The sequence below is a fragment of the Sturnira hondurensis genome, unplaced genomic scaffold, assembly GCF_014824575.4.
Source record: "Sturnira hondurensis isolate 20B ecotype Veracruz unplaced genomic scaffold, ASM1482457v3 Scaffold0021795, whole genome shotgun sequence".
NCBI classification, from domain to species: Eukaryota; Metazoa; Chordata; class Mammalia; order Chiroptera; family Phyllostomidae; genus Sturnira; species Sturnira hondurensis.
In genome coordinates, this window is record NW_028094426.1 from 1,901,906 (window position 1) to 1,925,210 (window position 23,305).

A 23,305-nucleotide genomic window follows, 5' to 3' on the forward strand; every position below is an offset into this window, starting at 1 on the left:
AGGATAGACCAAAGATAAGTCTCTTGTTGGGGAGGGAAGGCTTGTGAGTTGTATCTAGAAAGCAGTGAGGTTGCAGGTGGTCAGATTTTGAGGTAAGGTGAGAGTAAAGAATAGTAAATAGGCGTAGCGTGTGAGCAAGTAGAGTTAATCACTACAGTAATAGAATTCAGGAACCTGTAAAGTGGGCTAAGACCTGAGAGATCTGTTGTGAAGTATTTACAAAGGTATAGAAAGCAACAAACAAATACACACACAAAAAGAGGGCAAGAGAAGCGAGGAAAAAGCAATAAGTGTGGGGTGAAAGGAAGAAGGACTAAAATAGGAAAAAAGAAAGGAGAGGAACAGAGTACTGAAAGATACAGCAACAATAAAATTAAAAAATATATACAATTACTGAAAAAAGGTTTTAAAAAAAAGTTAAAAAAAAACAAAAAAACCCCACCTCCTTCCTTGTTGGTTTCAAACTGTCCAATCCGTTATTTTCTGGTTTTGGCAGGACCCCTCTGTGGGCTGGGTTGTAGGCCAGGCTACCAGACTGGGGTGCGGGCACCCGCCCACCTGACAGGCTGCCTGGGTCCCACGGGATCTGGTACTGGTCCTTTCCAGTCCTGTGGCTGGGTGAGAAGCAAGTCAAGCTGCCTTCACAGGAGAACACCTCCGTCCTCTTTCCAGTAAAAACTTCTCCAGAAAGGGTACCTCTCAGCCCAGCCCAATCCCCAACCTGACTGGTTAGGACAATGCTCCTCTCAAATTTCCTGGGGTGGCAGGCTGGTGGGCTGGCGACCACAGAGATCGCAACTGAACATGGCTCCCTGTCCTTGCCACCCTCCCTGCACACCTAGGCAGACAGGTCTCTGCCACCCAGCCCCGCCTAGATGGTGAGGGAGGGAGCCAGCTCTTCCAAGGACCCCGCAGCTGGCCTTATGCTCCACTGGGTGCTGGGCTCCCTATGAGTCCTCCGTGGCACTGGCCGAAGACGGAAGCCTCTACACCCCTAACGCAGCGGCAGTGGCGGCTCTGAGGCGTTTCTGGCTGGCCCAGGGCAGCCGGCCCTGCCATTGCCGCTTTTGTCTTTACTCACAGTTGCTGGGCTCCAGCTGAGTCCTCTGTGGCAGACGTCCCGACACTGGCCGTAGACAGAAGCCTCTGGGCCCTGGAAGCTGCAGAAGCAGCAGCTCCGAGGTCTTTACATGCCATCCAATGGCTGCTGTTCCCGCTGCTGCTGCTTTTGACTTTACTCCGGGGTGCCTGGCTCCCGACGGCAGCCGGCCCTGCTGCTGCCACTTTTGTCTTTACTCACAGGTGCCGGGGTCCTGATGAGTCCTCTGTGGCAGACGCCCGTGTCGCTGGGCACAGAGGGAAGGAAGCCTCTGGGCTCTGACCGCTGAGGCAGCCACGGCTCCGAGGTCTTTATGCGCGGGCCAATGGCTGCTGCCGGCCTGGCCGCCTCCATCCTTACTCACCTCCCTGAGACCCCAACGACCTGTAGCTGTCTGGTTCGTCACTATCTCTGGTCTCTTATTTTCATAAATGCTGGGGAATTGTTGGTTGGGGAATTGATTGCGCTGTTCTCAGTAAATCTGCCAGGATTTTCTCCCAGGGGTACGAGAACTGGAGTCGCTCCGTCCTACTCCGCCGCCGTTTTCCTCTCCCTATCCTAAACCAATCCTCAGGGCGTGGGGACTGCAGGTGACCATCACAAGCCACACGGGAAGCAGCACCAAGGGTGCAGAAACTCGGGGCATCTTCTATAAATCCTCATGGAGCCCTCTGCTGGTCTGCACATGACATCACTCATGGGGTGGTGAGCACCAGGAGAGCAGGGAACATGTCGGAACTTCCCACCTGTGTTTCCAGTTCCTAGCACAGGCTGGCACATAGTAGGCACTCAAAAATATCTTCAAGGGAGCTCCCATAAAACTGTCAGCTGATTTCTCAACAGAAACACTTCAGGCCAGAGGTACTATCACGAAATATTCAAAGTGATGAACAGCAAGGACCAGGGTGGCTCTGCACTTCTGGCTGGTCTGAGGCTGGACTGCCCAGTCAGCGGCCAGGGGCTGCTTGCTTTTTCTTCTTCCGCAGCAGCTGTGGCGGCTCCGGCCTGATCCACCCGAAGCTGATGGTAGAGTCTGTGTAGGGCCCCGAGAGCCTGGAGAGGGCAGCGAGGCAGGAGCGCAGCCCGGGCGAGGGGCGCTGCTCTGCGGTCTATTAATTTCTTACTTTATGTGTTTTAAGTCTCTTTTATCAGATGTTATAAATTTAACATTATTTTTACTAGGAACAAAATTCTTTCATTAGTTGAGAATTCTTTTCTTTCACTTCTGATTATAGTATTCCAGGTGTTCTGCCTTTTGTGGCTCCTGTTGAGAAGTTGACTGTCTGTAGAATAGTCTTGCTTTAATTTAGAAACACTAATGAAATGTGTGCTAAACTTGGTTATTGCCTCCAGATCTATTAGTTTCCTTTTTACTTTTTCCATATATGGCACTTGGTGCTGAATCTGGAAAATGCCTTTAGACCTACCTTAGTCTCTGTAGGTGCATCTTTCTTATTGGCTGTTTACTCCTCCTGTTGACTTTTAGGTTTCAGCCACTGTACTTTTTCAGATATCAAATTAGATTTTTTCAAATATATTTGGTCACTTTTATCTTTTGTTGCTTGCTATTTTTGCGATTACATATGACTGTTTTATAGCTTATATGTGATAATTCCAGGATCTCAATTACTTGGGAGTTCCTTATGATTCTCACTCATGTTGCTTGTTTTGCTATATTTTTGGTCATCTTTGGTTATGAGCCAATATACTTTTTTTAAAAGATTTTATTTATTTATCTTTAGAGGGGAAGGGAAGGAAAGAGGGAGAGAATATCAGTGTATGGTTGCCTGTTGTGGGTACCCTGCTGGGAACTGGCCTGCAACCCAGGCATGTGCCCTGACTGGGAATTGAACCGCGTTCCTCTGGTTGGCAGGCCCGTACTCAATCCACTGAGCTACAGAAGCCAGGGCTCATATACTTTTTATAATGCACTTTAGTAGAGTACTTTCATATTTAGAAAACAAATTGTATAGAAAGTACCGAACTTTCCCATATGGTAACTCTTCTCCTGACTTCCCTGGTTATTAACATGTTACATTAATGTGGTACATTTGTTACAGTTGATGAGCCAATATTGACACATTGTTATTAATTGAATTGCATAGTTTGCTGTAGGTTCACTCTTTGTGTTGTACAGTTCTATGGGTTGTGAGAAATACATGTCATGTATCCATCATTACAGTGCCGTGCAGAACAGTTTGACCTGAAACATCTCTCTCTTTCACCTGTTTGTCCCTTCCTCAGGAACTCTTGAGCCTTTGCAAGCACCGATCGTTTACTCTCTTTGTAGCTATGCCTTCTCTGGAATGTCATATAGTTGGAATTATACAGTTTGCAAACTGCTTCTTTCATTTAGCAAAGTTTGCTTTTGCAAACTGCTTCTTTCATTTAGCAATATACAAGGTCTATCCAGAAGGTATCCAGCCATGAAATATGAAAAATATAGAGACATTTATTGAAGAAGATACAAGATATGAGAAACATTGTACATAGGACAATGACACCTTGGTCCCTTTCAAAGTAAGCACCTTGGACCTTATACAATTCTCCCAGTCACCACCAGCTGCCCCGTTGTATTTTCCTGAACCTCATTGACAGGCTGAAATCTCTTCCCTTTCAAAGGTGATTTTAGTTTTGGGAAAAGCCAGAAGTCACAGAGCACCTAATCTGGGCTATAGAGGGTTGAGTCACCTGGGTGATTTGATGTTCTGCAAAGACACTCTGTAAAAGACGTGATGCATGAGCAGGCATGTTGTTGTGATGAAGCTGCCATTCACCAGTTGCTCATAACTGTGGCCTTCTGAATCATCTGAATAGTTTCCGTGGAGGGATGTTCAAACTTAATGAAAAATTTGATGCAGATTCGTTGCTCTACTCAGTCATTTTGAATGTGACAGCCACATAGTACACATGCTCACTCAATGGCATCTACCACCCCCACTGACTAGTACAGTGAAGCTGTCATTGTTCATTTATGCACGTTCCAGTCCACTCTCCTTTGCTGCCGGGTTACATCAGTGTCACGCAAACTGTTCTCATCATATGAACAATGGTTGGACTTTTTCCAGACAGACCTTTTATATTTGAGCTTCTTCCATGTTCTTTTATAACTTGCTAGCTCATTTTTTTAATCACTGAAAATACTTCATTGTCTGGATGTTGTGCAGTTTGTTTATCCATTTACCTATTGAAAGATATCTTGAATACTTCAAACTTTGGGCCATTATGAGTAAAGCAGCTCTAAATATTTGAATGTAGACATCGAGCTTCTATCTGTGAGACTTTAGACCTGGAGGTTGAAATCTGGCTTGCTTTCCCTTTCAGAGTATTTGCGATGGCCTGTGGGTGTGATCACGGGGCGTTGGTGGTCTGAGATTAGATCGGACGGCAGGAGTCTCTGGCTGAGCTCCTCAGATTTGACACTTGCTCAGAGTAGCCTTCGTCGCTGTGTTGCACAGTATAGACATTTGCTTTCAGGGAAACTTATCATGTTGCCTTGATTCTCAGACTTCTCTGATCTGGCTTCAGATTACATTTTTTCCCTTTGTAGATGGAGGTTGTAGTCTTGTGGGGTCATTCTTTATTTTTTGTTAAACCAGAAATGTATAATATAGGTTCTATATCAAGAATCTAGTTGTTCTGTAAAAAAAAGGCCATTAGCAGTTTTAAGTTCCCTATTCTTGCAGAAGCCCCTGGGAATGTGTTTGCTTAGATACTTAGTAATTTAAAGATTTTTTTAATGAATTTAGATTCTTTGGAGCTTTATGTGTGGAATGTCTCTGAGGCTTAAGTGTAATCCACAGAAAACTTCATTTGTCTCTGTGAGGCACTTTGAAATAAGACATTTTTTGGCCACATTAAACACGTGTTTTGGCTTGGGAGTATGAGAGTCCCTTTATAAGTGGGAATTCTAGTCCCCGTCTTGAGTACAAGTGGGCTTGTTTTTGTATGTGGGAGCACAGGAGAGTTTTCTCCTCCATGCCTTTTTCTACGCTTCTACCAAGCCAAACCCAGGTCAGGTACCCTTTGCTCTTCGGTGGGCCTCGTCTTTGCCTGGTTTAGCACTGTGGGTGCCTCCGCCAGGTTCCGAGGCAGGGTCTCTGATCAGACCTTCCTTCTTGCTTGGGGAGCAGGCTTTGCTCCCTCTCCCTGGTGTGTGTGTGTGTGTGTGTGTGTGTGTGCAGGAGACATTAAAACCCAGGGTCCAGGTTGTCAGGTACGGACTGAGGCCCTCAAGGCCAACAATAAATCCAGTGTTTGATAACTGCTTGGAAACTCTGATGTATTTTGATGCAGCTCCTTAAAAGAAAAATATAGCACTAAATCTTATTCAAGTCTGAAAAGTATGCCAACATATCTCTTTTGGCTTCTATGTGCTTCCTTCTCTTAACTAAAAAGAGGTATTTTAAATATTCTATCTATCACTTTTCGATGTGCAGCTGCACTTTATCATATTCCACATTTGATAGTTCTCAGCAGTGGGAGACTCTTCTATTTTGCGTCCGTGTATGTATCCTTGTAACGTCTGTTTGCTGGTGGCCGGCTTGAGGCCACGCCTCCCCTGTCTGAGCCCCTCCCCCTGATGGCGCGCCAGGCTTCCCCAGAGCAGAACCTTCATTGGAACGCGCTGCGGCAAGTGCTGCTTGAGCCTGTTCACTGTCACGCTGACTTGCCTTTGTATAGTCACCTGAATGTCTCATTTCCCTTCCGAAAGATTGATCATCTAGAATCAAATCTAATATCCGAGATACGGCTCTTGGTGACAAAGAGTGAACAGGCAGAATGGACACCCTTAAAACAACAAGAGATGGTGTTTGATTCGATACTGAGCTGTGTAGAGCCTGGTGGGCCTGACTGCTTGGACAAGGCCTCAGTGTACTGAAGGAGCGGGAGGATTCAGTTAGCTAATGCATTCAAGAATAATAACGAGAGAAGCAGCGTTCAACAAGAGTAAGTGATTTATATTTGAAGTAGCCAGAATTGGGGAGCCTTTGCAGATTCTTGAGTGGGGTTGTGAGTATATCGCCTGGCAAACTTTGGCCGAATCCAGGATGGTTCAGCAGAATAAGAGACCAGAAGTGGGGACCAGTTAGGAGCCTCTCAGCCAGATTCAGGTGTGAGGTTATGGAAGCATGTTCTAGGGAGGAGACTGTAGAAATGTATACATGTGGGTGGATTGAAAAGCCAGAAGAATAGTTCATTATAATAGATTAATATATGGAGACAAAAGTGAGAAACTGCAAAGTAACTAACTTGTACACAGTCAAATACTCTATATCGTGCAATGAACCAACTGCCGAAGGCAGTGACAATTTATTGTAAACAGGATGAAATATGTCACAGTATGTCACAAGGCAGCCTGCACTCGAGCAGGCGAATGGCAATCATCACCCTTTTTTCAGTAAATCTTTACAAAGGCTCTAAACACAGGATGATTGGCATTGTTTTAAAACGGCTCATAATGGTCTAACTTTGTTTCCCCTTAGCTATCAGAATACCAGATAGCATTCATATGATTCTTCATTTGAGTAATAAAAATGTCTTTGATAATATAAGAGAAGTTTCTTTCCCCTCAGTGGTTAAATTCTGTTTACCCTGGGCAATAAATGTGAATTTACCGTCCGCTCACCAACAAATCTCAGCCTGTGATCCAAAATGCTCCCATCACTGTAGTGATCTCTTACAAATAGAGAAGGCAGTGGGAGGGATTTGGTCATCTAATAAGCCCATGGCATCCCTAGTACCTGTAGCTTTACTACCTATTGTATGTTATGATATTTCTCTTTATTAAACCTATCTTCTAGGAGATTGAAACTATACCATCGCTGCCGAAAGCTAAAAGGCTAGAATATAAAGAGTTGGCACCATCAGTGGCATGACTAATTCATCCCATTCAAATACATGTCGCCTTCTAAATATAGGAAGGAGGGATCAACTTAGGAAACTGAATCCGAGTGGGTTAAGTCAGGATTGCCCTGTATGTTCACCCACCTCTTTATATAGAGCAGAGAAGTGGGTCACTCAGGCATCACAGTGCTTTTAAGAGAAGTGCCCACTCATATTATTTATTTTGGTTATTAATTTTTCTTCACAGGGATCATATGTCTATATCGGTATATCTGTGTTTATCTTCCATCTGTAAACCCTTTGTGTGGCTGCCTGCTTCCCTTAAAAACAACTTTCACTGATCTGAAGTCTGACGTTTAAACCATCTATTTTTTACTTCAAAGACTATATTTTAATTTTCAGTGTTTCTAATAGATTTTTTGTCATATCCATGCATTCTAGATTTACATCTGCTGGTTCTTACCCTGTAGTTTTTGTTCTTTTAATGGATGTGTGACATAAGGAATAGAATTACCTGAAATATGTTCCCAGGGACTCACTCTAGGTTGTCTGGACCACACACTGACCAGACTGTTTTCCTGAGTATGGTGGGGTGTAGATGGGGGCGGGGGCAGCTGTCTTCTCTTCTAAGAGCTGTACCCAAATTTGGGTTCTCAAGGGACCTGTGGCTTCTGTTCCTCAGTAGGAGCAGTCTAATTGCTGTGGGTCCCCTAAGCTGGAGTCCTTGATCAATTCCTTCCAACAGAAGGCACTGAATTTAGGCAGCCTAGTGCTAGAAGTTTGCGTATGCCTTGATTGGTCATTCTCAAATTTGCCCTGTACGAAGTTTCTGGAGGTGGGCATGGCTCCTCAGAAATTTAGACCCATGCCCTTGCTCGGCAGAGTGCTTAGCACCTTTTTTCGGGATGAGGTGAAGAGGGGGCCACCTGCCTTCTCTTCTCTTGCTGATGCTCGGCTTGTAGTTGACCCTTTCCCCATAAAGCTGTCTCTTATCTGTGCTGAGTGATGGTGCCTTGGTGTCATCTTGAGCAGGTGGCAATCACAGGGGGGGTCCGTCTGGGGTGAGAGATAATATTTCTCACTTTATGATTATTTTAAACAGCTTTATATTTAAAAGTCCTTTCAGAAAAGTTCTTGATTGTTTTCATTTCACTGGGAATGATACAATCTCATTGTTGAGTGTTTTGCGTTGTCTTTCTTAACATTAACTTTCCTCATGGGCATTGGAATCTTAGTTTGCAGATTTATCTCAGTGAGGGAAGGAATTTAATTCCTTTCTTCCTTCTCTCCCTCCCTTTCCCTCCATCACTTTTCCTCTATTTCTCTCTATGCACATCTTCCTTGACTGATGTTTTTTCTATGACCTCCTCTTCCCATTACTCTTTAAAAGCAAAAACTGGTTTCCATTCTTTGCCTACCACATCTGATCTTTTCTCTTTGATGAAGCAAGCAGGCAAGGAGGCAGGTCCCTCTGAAGGATATCTTGAAAGAAAATTGTGCTTTCCCAAGTGTTAGTACTTTGATTCTGCACAGCAGGAAAATAGTTCAATATAAACTTTGTTTCTCTGGCAAAAGTTGTGATTGACTGACTCCTGATGAAAGTAACTGGCAGACTGTCTAACCTTCATGACTTGGTACCAAAAAGTTCATGTGTTTGGACAGTCTCTCTCCACGATCTGGCCTGTGACGGGGCACTGCAGTAATTTCGTGAAGAACTTCTATGCACTAATTTTGGAGAGAGATTTCCTTTCATGTTTTTTTTTTTTGGAAAGAATTCATTTATTTATTTTTAGACAAAGGGGAAGTAAGATAGAAATGGAAGGTTAGAAACATCAATGCGTGGTTGCCTCTCATGTGTCCTGCACTGGGGGACCTGGCCCACAACCCAGGCATGTGCCCTGACTGGGAATTGAACCGGTGACCCTTTGGTTTGCAGGCCGGCCCTCAATCCATTGAGCGCCCCCAGCCAGAGCCCTTTCATGGGTTTTATTTTCTTGTCTCTATTTTCTATTTTGTGCCCCACACCTCATCATATATTTGCTTCACTTGTGTATATGACATTATATGTTCCTGTCATTTATGTTAGAGCTAATGCTGCTAAAGTGATTGCTAAAGATGAGTATCACTCAGCAAGTCCTTCACAAGACATAGATCTGAAAACTAAGTTTTGGTTTTGAGCCACGTGGTACTTTACACATCCTCACTCTATTTGGTTGTAATGCAAATTCTTATATGTAAAGCTTTTATCTCCTGAGTTTAGCTCTTTGAATTACTTCCACTATAAGAATCTTTTCCCCTCTTGTGTGCTGGCCTACATTTAAATTAATGCTGTTTGAGCATAAAATGACTTCCCTTTATGTTACAAAGAACAGTTACTGTTTTCACTTTGCCATTTGTTCTCAATATATGTTGTTAGTGAGGATTAAAGTTCCTATACGGGTTCTTTTCCCCAGCAAGTGGCTTACAAGGAAACTGGAAATTGATCCTTTCAAATCAGAACATGTACTCGTGTGTGTCACGGGCCCATGCACCAACATTTCTGCACCGTTAACTTGCTGAAGAGTGAGTCTAAAAAAGTGCTGTTTCCTCTCGCCCATTCCGTGCATTCCACCCCCTCCTCACAGCCTCATCAGGGTACGCTGCAGTGTGATTGCGACGGGGTGTGGTGGGGGGAAGCTTCTTTCCCGAGCATGTCAGTCCCAGACACTGTCCCGACAGCGCTCCGCCATGCTGGGCCACCTGCTGACTGAAGGGTTGCCTGTCCTTTCTTCATTTTATGTAGTCATGGCAAGGGTTACGTAAAAACATGTTCTATATTATACTATATGAATATTATAGAAAGTATTATATAAAAACTATCACACATTGCTGTATTATAACGGGCGTCTCTTGCATTCTTACAAAAACGGCTGTTCATTTACATTGACAATACCTATCATTGGTGTATCGCCTGTTTCCCCCACTCTCTCGCCAAGCAAGGAGCATACACTTGAGTAGCACTTCCTTTTTTGTTGCTGTACTTATCAGACACACAGAGAGCCAAAGCTTTGGGGGTGTTTCCTAGGACATCAGATTAATCATTATCAAATACTAGTTTAGATGACGTTAAATGAGTCAGAAAAATAGCAATATTATATTTGTCTTGGGACAAAGGGAAAGAAAAATGGGTTTGGGGTGAGGTTAGGGCTACGCATTTACCCACTGGGAGGAGAGGGATTTGGGCTTGAGCTGAGCAAAGTCTGGAGGGAGGTGGTCCACCGGTATTGGTGGGCAGAGCGGTAGGACTCTAGTGCTCTTTGCTGGATTAGAGGCCTTGGGTTGTGTCTGCAAGCAGCTTTCAACGCCAAGCAGCGCCAAAGCAAGTAGAAGCTGTCAACCATGACCCATGATGGTCCAAATTAGCTTTATATGCAAGGTCAGATAAGTAGATCGAGGGTGATTTGGGGGATTCTGCAACCCCTTAGATATCTTCCTAAATGACTGGTTTAGGAATGTGATGTTACTTTTAGATAGCAGGAAAAAAAACCCCTCATCATTCTACAGTGAGGTTATCATTCAGTTGTCTGAAGGAGGTGACATTTATTATGTTTTGGAGGGAGGTGGGAAGGGAAAGGAGAGATTTTTGACATCTAAGTTGGGAGGAGGGTGATGGGTGAATTGTGCCATTCAGTTGAAGACTGGTTACAGAAAGAGAAAGCTAAGGATACAGATGGTGAGAAAAATGCTTTGCAGTCTTGCTGAGGAAGGACCTGCTTTAACTTCGGTGGGGTGGGGACAAAGAGAACGCATGCGCTGAGCTATTTGAATCATGCAACTGCAGATGGCAGCTCTGCTTTGTAGGATTTGGTAAGTTCTTTCTTAACAGCATGATTTCCTTAGTTTAAACAAAGGAGGTGGATCCCCATTAATTGGTGCCAATGTTTAGTTGACTCCATAGTTCATACATTGTCATTGTCTTGTATTGTTTTGCTTTTGATATAAAAGAGTGTCCTTGCCTAATGCAAAATAAACGTTGGAGGGGAGCTGTAATCAGATCCAGTATTTGTTTAGGTATTCACTCTTTGAGTCTCTACCTAGAATCCTGTTGTCCTTCCAAGTAGTAGATTCTTCTAGAAATTTCTAGATCCTTCTAGACTACTGTTGCTATATTATTTCTGAACCTACTACTTTATGTTACAGTATCTACTATGCAATTAAAATTCTAGCTGCCTTTCTAAAATCACTTAACTAAGCAGTTCCCCACATTCCATTAGAGGAAATAAATTTAAATTCTTGCAGATAGAAAGCAATTACAGTAAAGTGCAAGGACTTTTGGAGTGCCATCTTTATTTTTTTCATCAATGTTGTCAAAGGATATTTTGGATGTCTACTGTAAGCATGCTACTGTTCTTAGGGTTACACATTTTTTTGGAGGCTACTCAGCTTCAGAACTTTGAATAAGTTACACTTTGACATTTTCCTCTTACTAGTATTTTGTCATTAGAATAGAGCCAGGGTTTTATGGATTTGGCCATTGACCAAGGACCAAAGTTGCATAGGATATTAAAAAGACAATCATTTTCTGCCCCTTCTGAAGGAAAACTCTTGAAACGCCTTCCACTTGGAGTATTTTGGCATCAAAATAAGAAAACAGAAACATAACTGTAACAATATAGTTAACATATTTCTTAAATTCCCCTAACCAGTGCTGTGGAATCATCCAGATGTCCTATTGGTTCATATTTTTGTTCAGTGCAATTACATTGAATCATGTTCTGAAGTGAGAAGGGGCTATTTATTGAATTCTCCAGTGTTGTCTTCTTTTGTTGACTGCTGGCAATTTTAAATTAAAATAACTATTCTTCATAATTTCTATACTTACAGAGGTTAGCATTGTCTATATCTTCCCCTGGGCTGAACTAAAGGGCATTTTGTAATGCAGTAGGTTTTGCCTGAGATTACTTTTCTCAAAACAAGTCAATTGCTTTTTCTTCAGGTCATTATTTAAAAAATAGACTTGAATATATCTGTCAAAGGCTTGCCTTTATTTTTAACTGATTTTTTAAAAAGTTGACATATATCAGAAAGACATCCTTTCTACCTTAGGAACTTTGTCACTCTTTGGACTCGGTAATACCCTAATCCTGCTTTGTAGTACAAAGCTGGTTTTCTTTAATAATTCTTTTCTTCCAGAAAAAAAATGAATATTGTCTTTTTAAAAATTCGACCTCCACTTTTGTGATCAGAACGGGAAATTTAATTATATTCCTAGATTTTGCAATTTCTACTCACAATATATTATTTTTGCTATCAAATTATTTGTGTCATTCTTTGACCTCCAGTCTCTTTCCATCTAAATAGTTTCCATTAATATTAGCACTTGGACTCCTTCCCTCCTCTGCACTGGCTTTACTTACGTATACAGTTTTTAATTTTCTTCTACCACGCTTGAGAATTCACTTGGTATTTATTGTCTTGCAGACAATGTCTTGCATTTTTTCTCTTTCATTTACCTGGGGTCATGTTGGACTGCTCCCATTTTCCTCCTAGAATTTATCTGGAGAGATAAATGACACAGCCCTGGAATCGAACAGTAGTGTGGTGAATGCTGCCAATGTTCATATTCTTTACTTTTTGCGGTTCTAATTTTGTTGAGTGAAAGAGACAGGTGGTCAGAAAGGTAGCAGGCAACCTTGAAGAGTATCATGTCACAAGAAAACAGAGTGGGGTGTAAAGAAAAGGGTAGTGAACCACAGAATCAAATGGTAAAGAAAGTTTTGGCCATTACAGTGATTGGCACATCAAGCACTTTTATTTAGCACAGCATGTTATGGATTATTCTTTTGAGAAATTTAATGGGGGCAATTACCTGAGGTGCGAGACTACTTTCCAGAATGGGCAGGATCCCTGAAAGTGCTTGGCTAGCCTCAACTTGACATATATTTAAAGAGGTGAGAAAGAATCAGTAGAGGGTAGAAACTACCTGTGCACGAAAAACAGGAAGGCAGCAGGGAGCAGAGGCAGGGAAGATGGCATTTTCAAAATCCACGCATCAAAATGTTCTTTCTCTCTGAGGCACCACACGGAAGGTAGACAGGTTTGTGGAGGACACTGTGCGTTTTCAGATGGAAAGAGGAGAGGTCATATAAGGGAATTTCCATATGCTCAGGAAAACGGGAGAAGCAGTTAGCTGCTAAGGTAGAGTTTAGATGGGGAGCCTGCATCTTGGGCCACATTTGCCTGGGGAGAAGCACAAAAGGAATCCAAAACTTACCGAGGAGCGGTGAAGTCACTGATCAAGTCACTCTGCCTGCAACATTTCATCAAAAGTCTTTGACTAGCAAGAGAAGTTTTTCCTGTGCTTCTTGTTTGTATTAATTTTGTAAATTTGTTGTGGAACATGATAAAAACAACAGTTTGGTACAAACGAAATCACATCTATTGGCTTCATATATTTTTGTTGCTTTTTTAAAAAAAATTTTTTTTTAAGACTTTATTTATTTATCTTTAGAGGTGAAGGGAAGGAGAGAGGGAGAGAAACATCAATGTATGGTTGCTTCTTATGAGTCCCCTGCTGGGAATTGGCCTGCAACCCATGCATGTGCCCTGACTGGGAATCGAACTGCGATCGTGTTGTTCGCAGGCCCGAGCTCAATCCACTGAGCTATACCAGCCAGGGTGTTGCTTTTTTCTGAGCTTAGATTGGGGTTGCCTTTAACTGAGAGATCCCAATACCATCAGTGTAGGTGTGTTTTGTCTTTTTTTTTTGGACTCAAGTTGAACTTGACATTTATCCCAAGTGCAATATTTTCCACTTTGTACAACAGGGAGGTAATCAGCCCCACTTCACCTAATTGCCCACTTTCTTGCAACATGCGCTGTCTGTCAGTTTCTGCACTCCGCTATGCTTGTTCTTCCTGCAGTGCCGATGGCTAAGGTGACTTCTTCACCTGACCAGTGTCCCCTGCTCTTCCGCAAGTCTCTCATACTTAACTGGGTTTCCTCTTTCAAGACCTTGGCTCCAACTTGACCTCCTTCATAAAGCTGTCTAAAACTATAGCTAGTGTCTCTCTCTCCCAATAGTGAATTCTGTTCAGTTCAAATCTTTATTTTTGTACTTCTCCCTGTTCTCTTAGGTAGACTGCGGTTTTCTTATGGGAAGGACCATGTCTTATGTTTCTTTTCGATCCATTCACCTTGTCTAATACTAGGCAGAAACTAAATGTTAATAAATGTTTATGTATTAAACTGTTTGGAATCACCATAAATCATTAATAAATGTTTATGTATTAAACTACTGGAATCACCATAGGATGTTTTATTTTCCTATGGTGATTCCAATAGTTGATATTTAAAATCTGTACACTATATTTATGTATTTTTTGTTTCATGCTACTGATAGTGGTTGCTAAAATGGAATATTTTTGGTGTTCCAGGTCCTTTTAATAAGCTTTATTAATTTAGTAATTTAAAATATAATTTTACTTTAAATGCTATTTTCCTTTCTTGGTTTGTGTGGTTTTGTATGTGTTTGGTTGGCTCTATGTTATGACTCTGTACAGACATCATGGTGACCTGCCAGCGAACTCTCGGGTGAAGGTGTTCGTCCCTCCTGTTCCTGAAATGCTTTTCATTGTCATTCAGTTCTCCTTTATTCTTTTCCCCCACCCCGTGAAGTTCATCCCTGATGATATGATTATATTTTTTATGCCCTGAATTTTTACTGTTCCTTCTCCTATAGGCAATATAAAGGTATAATATGTCTGGTAAATTTAGCATAAAGAAGTACACTGATAATGTTATAAGTGATAACTTCTCCATTTTCGCTTAACTCAGTTATCAGTAATGCCATTTACCTTGCAATTTGGTTGTTATTGAGAAATGGTAATTTGCATGGCTCATGTAAGTCAAGGGACTTTTTATTGGATTAAAAAAAGTGCAAAGGAAGCATTTAATTGAGTAATACATTCTTACAAAATAATTGCAAAATATAGTTATTGTTTATTAAAAATAAATTTGTTACAATGCCGTATATGGCACAAAAATATATATTTGTGTTTATTTCAGGAATCGAACATTTTAAGTCCAGTGCAGGATGGAACGAAGAAACCTCAGATCGACAGCAACAAGAGCAATAACTACCGCATCGTGAAGGAGGTCAGCAGAAGTAAAATATTTTTTACGTGGGTTTATGTTTGCATGGCAAAGAATTTTTGTGCAGAAACTATATTTAATGTTAGGTTGGTTGTATTCACTGCTCTTCTTTTAAAAGATTTTGATTAGGCTGAGTAAACTCTGCATACAGAATAAAAAAAGCCGGAATCAGCATCAGCGGTTACTGAAAAATATGGGCGCTCATTCGGTGGTGTTGGACCTTCTGCAGATACCCTATGAAAAGGTTAGTTCTTAGCTACATCTGTCCTTTAATTTTTTATATTCTGATGCAATTTTTTTAACATAAAGTTACAATGAGTTTTTCCCTTGACGTGTTTGAAATTTTATCACCGATCTGATTCCCCATCACCCTGTGGCCCTTTAGTGTGCATTTTCTGCAAACAAGGACACTCTTCATAACCACGTGAGCACCATCCACCTGAGGAAAGAGTGTGACTCTTTACTGACACTTGATCCTCACAAGCTACTCAGGTGACCCCCATTTTCCCAGCTGTGTCCTGTTTGACAGAAACGTCCACTTTGGAAACAGGTGCTCTTTGGTTGTCACATCCATTTTAATCTCCTTATGCTGGAGCTTTTATGACCTTGACACTTTTGAAGGCAGACCAGGTCTTTGGAAGACTGTCCCTTCTTTTTTTTTTTTTAAATATTTTATTTATTTATCTTTAGAGGGGAAGGGAAGGAGAGAGAGGGAGAGAAATATCAATGTATGGTTGCCTCTTGTGTATCCCCTTCTGGGAACTGGCCCACAACCCAGGCATGTGCCCTGACTGGGAATCGAACTGCGATACTCTGATCGCAGGCCCACACTCAATCCACTGAGCTACACCAGCCAGGGCTAAGACTGTCCCTTCTTTTCCATCATCTGATGTATCCTTGTGATTTGATTCAGTTCTGCATCTTGGCAGGAACTTAACAGAGGTGACACTGAGTTCTCCCACCACTTCCTGTCAGGTGGCACATGCATTCAGTTTGCTCCATTGCTGATGGTGTTCACTTTACCACTTGATGGTGTCTGCCAGGATTCCCCACTGTCAAGTACCCCTTGTTCCTTTGTAATTAATAAGTATTTTGTGGATAGTTTCTTTGAAACTAGGTAAACAGCCCACTTTTAAATCAACCTTTCAATTTATTCACTTATTTATTTTTACCAGAGCGGACTTGTAGATGCTCATTTTACCCAATGGGTTATATTAGGTCTCTATTATTATTATTATTTAAAGATTTTATTTATTTATCTTTAGAGGGGAAGGGAAGGAGAGAGAGGGAGAGAAATATCACGGTATGGTTGCCTCTCATGCGTCCCCTGCTGGGAACTGGCCTGCAACCCAGGCATGTGCCCTGACTGGGAATTGAATCGTGATCGTCTGGTTCGCAGGCCCGCACTCAACCCACTGAGCTACACCAGCCAGGGCGGTCTCTATTATTATTTATTTGGATTCTCAGGTTGTTCCAGAGTTAGCCAAGGGAGCCCCTTTAAGCTAGTGACTCTGTCCTGTAAAATGTCCCCATCATTCTTTGCTCTTCTGCACATGAAAATGTTGTAGGATCGCCTTGCATTCTTCTTGCTTCCACTCTGGCATGAGCCATTTCTTTAGGTAGCCCCAGTTCTGTTTGAGGGAGAAAGTTATTTACAAGCAAAGTTTTGAGGACTAAGTGTACTTATTGCTACTGGGGCTTTGCCCCTGCAGAACCTCTAAATATACAAAGCTAGGGAATATGTGTGTGTGTGTGTGTGTGTGTTACTATAGTTACTCATTTCTAAACACTTGGTAATAGCTAACCTATCATCGCTGGTGCTGCCCACTCTTCCATGTGAATGCTTTCTGCACTTCATTCAGGCTCTGGCACCTACTGGCGGGTGCCCTTTGTGTCTCTCTTGGGCACACGTGCTGTGACAGGACTCTTTCGGTATACAAGTTTCCCGCTTGGACTTTTATTCTTCATACTGCATTGCCCCACCCCCCTTAGTTACATTTAGTGTGTAAATTCATAAATTCTTCCATTCCTTCAGTGAAATAACTCATACTGTGGCAGAGAATGCAATAAAAGCATTATTGAAAGGACAAAAGCTGTAAATCCTCCAGATTTATTATCCAAATTATTTTATCTTTGATTTTGCAACATGGGCTTTGGACATATGATCAAGTCCCTTCTTTTAATAATATGAGTAGCACTGAGCATTTTACTCTGACTTCGTGTTATAGGTTTGCTCAGGTTTAATAACTGAAATGTTCAGAAGCAAAAAGAAAGTATAAGAGTTTCAAAGAAATATCAGATATAATAGCACTGACCCTGGTGTTCTTCTGTCCTGTCCAGCTCTTCAATGGGAATTGAATATTCCTGTGGTTGAAGTTCCTTTTATGTCTTTTAACTATTCTTGGACTGTACAAGTAAAGGAAATGTTAGTAGAATTTAAAATGAAAGTTTCCTATTTTAAAACTAGGAGGGAGTTTCTGGACTTATTTATTATATGTTTTATTAATTCATCCCATTTTAAATGTGAGAAAATGTGCCTATTAAGGATCTCAAGGTTCATTGTTTTGCCATAGATGACAGGCGCTGTAGACTCTTAGATTAAGAAAAACTTTAGATGGTTTCAGTGGTATTGTTTCAAAGACCACTTTTAAGAAGAGAACTTTGCAGCCTTTGTAAATTTTGAGACTTAAGTTTCTTAATGAGAGTCCTCTAAGCAAATGGTAGTGTTCTGGGGCTTTGGGAAATGGCCGTGAATAAGGAAAACAACCTTGAGCGGAAGTACACGAACTGGAGCAGAGAGCGGAGGTTGCCAGCGGGGAGGGGGTTGGGGGCCCGGTGAGAGAGGTGGAGGGATTGAGAAGTGCGGGTGGTGGTTACAGAACAGTCACGGGGATGTAAAGTGCAGCACAGGGAGTGTAGAACTACTGTGGTGAGTATGCATGGGGCCAGGGTGGGTTCCGGAAATATTAGGTGGAACGCTTTGTAAAGTATATGGTTGTCTAACCACTATGCTGTATGCCTGAAACCAATTTTGATAGAATAATATCACAAGTAAACTGTAATTGAAAAATAAAAATAGAAATACACTAAATAAATAAGTATGTAAATACATGTGTTCAGAAAAGGGGACAAAAAGAGAGGGGGGAAAAGAGTAAGGGAGAAAACAAAGAGAAAAGGAAAAGAAAGAGGTGGAAATAAGAGACAAAGCAAATAGCAGAAGGAGGGGCAGAGGGGGAGGGGCCAGGAGAGAAAGGAGATAAAGTCAGAAATGCACAGAGAGATTTAGAGCGTGGGGGAAGAGAGGACAAGTAGAGAGGAGAAAGAAGGTAGGGCAGGGCAGGAGCAGAAGAAGCAGGAGGAGGGGAAAGAGGTGGTGGGAAAAGCAGTGGGAAGGGAGACCACTGAGGGAGACAGGGGTATAGAAGGTGGGGAAAGAGGAGAAACCACCGCCCCCCCCAAAAAAAAAATCCAGGGAGATCCTGTACACAGAAACACTGGGAAAGAGGGAAAACCCAAGAAAGGGGAGGAATGGAGGGTGTGGCAGAGAGGGGCTAGACAGAGAGGGAGGGAGGACAGAGGAGGGGTGTAGGGGAGGCAGGAGAAAGAGGCAGCTGTGTACAGTGATAGGAAATGGTAGTGGACGAGCAGGAAGGTTGGGGAGAAAGGGAGGTAGTCTCTGAAGTTGAGAGGCATCTGAAAGAGTAGAGCACAGCTGACAGTGGGAGGAAATAGAGAAGAGAGACACATCTAGGAAATGGGGGGAGGGGTGTCTGGTGGGCATCACCCCCAGGGCAGATGTAGAAACCAAAAAGGCGTGGAGAACGCCGAGCATAAAAGAGCCCGAGCATAAAAGAGCGTCAGAGACGGAAGGTGAGTGTGCAGAGGGGCTTGTTTCCAAGACGGTTTTTGCCCCAGTGTGTTTGCTTCTCTCTCACGTGCCCCGCTCTGACTTCCAGAACGATGAAAAGATGGATGAAGTGATGAACCTAGCCCACACATTTCTGCAGAATTTCTGTAGGGGAAATCCACAGAATCAAGCTCTCCTTCATAAACATCTGAACTTGTTTTTAACTCCTGGTGTAAGTATTTTAGTGTCTTCTCATACTTATGGTGAAGTATCCATCAGATTTGTTTTAGCAGCACCGGTGAATAGAATTTTATTAATTTTCATCACCTTATTCTTTTTTCCTTGTAGGGGTTCCCTTCCTAAAAGTGAATATCTTTTATTTCCATTAAGGAGACATTTAAAGAAACTTGAAAAATCATACATTTTACCTGAAAAGGAAGACTTCATTTATGTGTGTGTGTGTGTGTGTGTGTGTGTGTGTAGTTTAATGTTAGGAAAAAGAAAGAACATGACAATGCCATAAGTAAGATACATATGAAAGACTCAAAGGTAGAGTTCAAAACATTCAGTAAAATATGGGTCAGCTGATAGTAGGGAAGAGCTGAATAATAGATAATTAAATTATTCTCAAGAACACTGTTGCCCACTGTTGATCTGTATGTTAATAAGCTCATTTTCCCAACTCAAATCCTTTGTGAGCTCAGTTTTCTTTTAGTGGTGAATGATCTCATTGCATCTTGTCAAAGACTTGCACAGAAAACTCACTATGGCTTTGCGTAGACTATAAAACTGACCACAAGCAGGGTCGTTATTTTAAGTCCCGTAGAACAGAAAATGGATCTTGTCAGAATTACAAGGGCACGTTCCTCTCTGTTTAGCTCCTGGAAGCAGAGACCATGCGGCACATCTTCATGAACAATTACCATCTGTGCAATGAAATCAGTGAGAGAGCGGTGCAGCATTTTGTGCACTGCGTCGAGACTCACGGCCGCCACGTGGAATACCTGAGGTTTTTGCAAACGATCGTAAAAGCAGATGGTAAATATGTGAAGAAATGCCAAGATATGGTAATGACAGAGGTATGTTCTTGGTTTGCATTTTATCAGCTTCACACAAACAATATGCTGGAACAGGTGTTGTCTGTCAATTTAGAGTGAGAAAAAAACCCAACAACATAGGTTTGGAAAATAATTGAATCATGATGACTTAAGCCCAAATATGTGTTGGTTAACTTGAATGAAGTTACATAAGTTGATTTTATAATTCACCAAGAGCTTTTCTTTTCCTTAATGAACCTACATATTTTAAATAATAAGTAAAATCCTACAAAATGTTATAAATTATTTAGAATGAAAGTGACAAAATTTTATATTTTTAAGTTTTTAATGGATTACAGAAATGGATTAAACTCTACTTGCCCAGTACCTTTATTACGATGTTCATGAAATCTAGAATGGGTGTTCTCTGCTGATATTTGCAGAGGGCTATGAAGGGAATTTAATTAATAGAAATTATTCACCAGGGATTTATTACACGTGTACACTTAGCTATTGAGCATAAGTTGTTTAAGAAAAACAAGTGAATGAAGTACTTAATATATTTTTCCATTTTCACTGTGATGTTTGAAATTAAGTGAGATTTACGCATTGAGTTGTTGGAGAACTGACAGCTTTTTGAGCCCATTTGGGCAAATCATTGCCCTGTGACCTAATGGTTTTCTGAAGGTCTATATGGATTAGAACATGGGTACCAAACAGTTATGTAGTAGATTATTTTGTTTGGGGGGATTTGCATAAAATTACATATTTGATTTTGGGAATGAGGGTGATTTTTATATTGATGCAATATGAGTCCCTTTTGTTCCATAGAAATCTCATGCTTTGAATTTTTTTTCATGTTGTTCAAGCACAATTGTCTCCATTTCCTTCCCCAGCACTCCCCGACCCCAGCCATCCCCACTTCCCTGCTTGATCCTACCCTCTTTGGTTTTGTCGGTGTGTCCTTTATACGTGTTCCCGGCAACCCTTCCTCTTGAATTTTTAATGTAAATTTTTGTTATTAAACATTCAAGGGACATTTTCACTTGTGAAATTTACCTTTTTTATATTCACATTTACATTTACATTAGTTCTTCCTTGCCTAGAAGTGTGTGGGAACTAAGACGATTTTGTATAATGATTATCAAGGAGAGAATTAGAATTGGAAAGCAGCAAATATATAAGCCAGTTCTATGACACTTAGAAAGTGAAGTGTTTCTTTGTATAAAGAAGTGTTTGTACCTCATATTGTGTGAGAATATAACACATATTTTGACACATATACATTCTCTTTCAACAAAATTTTCAAAGTAAGCCAACTAATTCTTATCAATTTAAATAAAACAAAAATTATATAAGCTCTGTTACCCACCTAAATATCTCACAAGGGGGTTAGAAAATTGGTACTTGTAATAGAGAGGCAATAAGACATTATGGATTTGGAGCAATAAAATTACCACCTAGTGGAATTTTCCATTAAAATTATATAAACAAAATACAAAGGAAAATTTATGTCCTAAAAGTTTGTCTGTCTCCTCTCTTCCTCTTCCTCCTTCTCTTATTACAGGCTTCCTTTTCTCTTTATTTCTCCTGTTTCTGCCTTTACATCCATCCTTTATTGATGCTCACGACACATGTGATTTCCAGAGTATTAGAGAGTTGCATTTGGCTCAATGTACTTCCTTATTCTGTTACTAGTGAAGAAGATAGGGATATTTTATTCTGCTTTATTGCATTTACACTTTTGAGATTTCTTATGCTTTGGCAGTGGAGTCTTTCATTTGCAGTAGAGGGAAGTAAGTTTATTTGACTACTTTGCAGGTTTGATTTCAGTGGGTGACTCACTGATGAACAATTTACTATCATCCATGTTACTTCCTTCTAGCCCTCATCCACCACCCCCATATCTCCCCTGATGGTTTTGGTAGTGCTCATAACTAATTACTTGGCACCTGACTAGAATCCTTTTACCATCCTGCCTTGGTATCATTCTGCCTTTGCAATGTTATCTGTATTTTTGCAAAGAGACACCTGTCTCCAGATGGAACAGGCCTTTGGCTATAACGGCAAGCATGAGTATCTGGGCTGCCCTGTAGACTTGCTTGTTATCATTTCAGTTGATAAATGGAGGCGAAGATGTGCTGGTGTTTTACAACGATAGAGCATCGTTCCCCATCCTTCTCCATATGATGTGCTCAGAGAGAGACCGAGGGGATGAGAGTGGCCCCTTGGCCTACCACATCACCCTTGTGGAGTTGCTGGCAGCTTGTACCGAGGGGAAAAACGTCTACACCGAAATCAAGTGCAATTCCCTTCTGCCCCTGGACGACATAGTGAGGGTGGTGACGCATGATGACTGCATCCCCGAGGTAAGCCTGGTGAAAGCTTAGTGGCTAGAGAATTGCAAATAATTCTTAAAGTGCCCAAGGGCCAGAAGTCCCCCTACTACTACTTATAATGAGATCATGTATTTCGTCAAGGAACTGTGCTTAGTTATATAATTACTATTTTAGTTCTATAAAAAAACTGTGGAAGATAATAAATGTTTTTAAACCATAGTCATTGAAAGCTACTACAGGAGTCTGTGGATTCTAAATATGGCCATGTGAACAAAATGAAACATTCACTTGTAACTTCTAGTATATTCTTGAGAACAAACAAGATGCTCCATAAATAATTCACAGTCATTGGTAGGAGAGGCTGAGATGGCGCTGGGGGACCATCTGTTGGGCCCTGCAGGTTTATCTTGCTTTACAGAATAGATGCATTCTTGGAAATACGGACACGTGTTTTGCTTTATTCACATATCAACTTATATCCTCTGTCCTAGTTTGGCTCTGATAATAGGGAACAAATTTCATTAGGAATTGGTTGTCTGCCAACAGGATTAATGAGGCTCCCAGGAATGTACACTGTAATAATCTCTTTCTTTTCTACTGTTGTGGTATATTGTTGCAAAGCCCGAAAGTGTGTGATACACTGAATATGGTATAAATACCAACATTTTAAATCATAGTAACTTCAAAGGTGTCAGGTTAGGGTAACTTTCCTCCTCCTAAGTAGTATATGTAGTAATGGACTTGATAATATGCTTTGTAGAATTATTGACATCTCAAACTAGGGGTACTTCATGCCCTGATCGGTCTAAACTATGATGGCAGAGAGGAGGCATGGTATTGTGATTGACTTCTTGGTTCTGTCTTTATTTGGGGTCTTGACTCTGTCCATGCTTCTCTCCACACATACTTCTCTCTAACTCCCCCACTCGTGCCTCTTAGGTTCAGCTTCTTCACTCCACTTCTTCCTTCAGATTTTAAATTCAAGCATGACTTCTTTTTTTTT

General features: G+C 41.4%; 1 protein-coding gene across 3 annotated transcripts in view; it reads left to right on the top strand.

Annotated features, from left to right (window-relative positions):
• ITPR2 (inositol 1,4,5-trisphosphate receptor type 2) overlaps positions 1-23,305 on the top strand; it is a 456,496-nt gene that overhangs the window by 184,990 nt on the left and 248,201 nt on the right. For all 3 annotated transcript variants that reach the window (XM_037033923.1, XM_037033924.1, XM_037033925.1), the window contains 5 exons: positions 14,993-15,082; positions 15,198-15,323; positions 19,036-19,158; positions 19,805-20,005; positions 22,081-22,332. In XM_037033923.1, the coding sequence (XP_036889818.1) occupies positions 14,993-15,082; positions 15,198-15,323; positions 19,036-19,158; positions 19,805-20,005; positions 22,081-22,332 (792 nt within the window). The remainder of the gene's footprint in view (positions 1-14,992; positions 15,083-15,197; positions 15,324-19,035; positions 19,159-19,804; positions 20,006-22,080; positions 22,333-23,305) is intronic.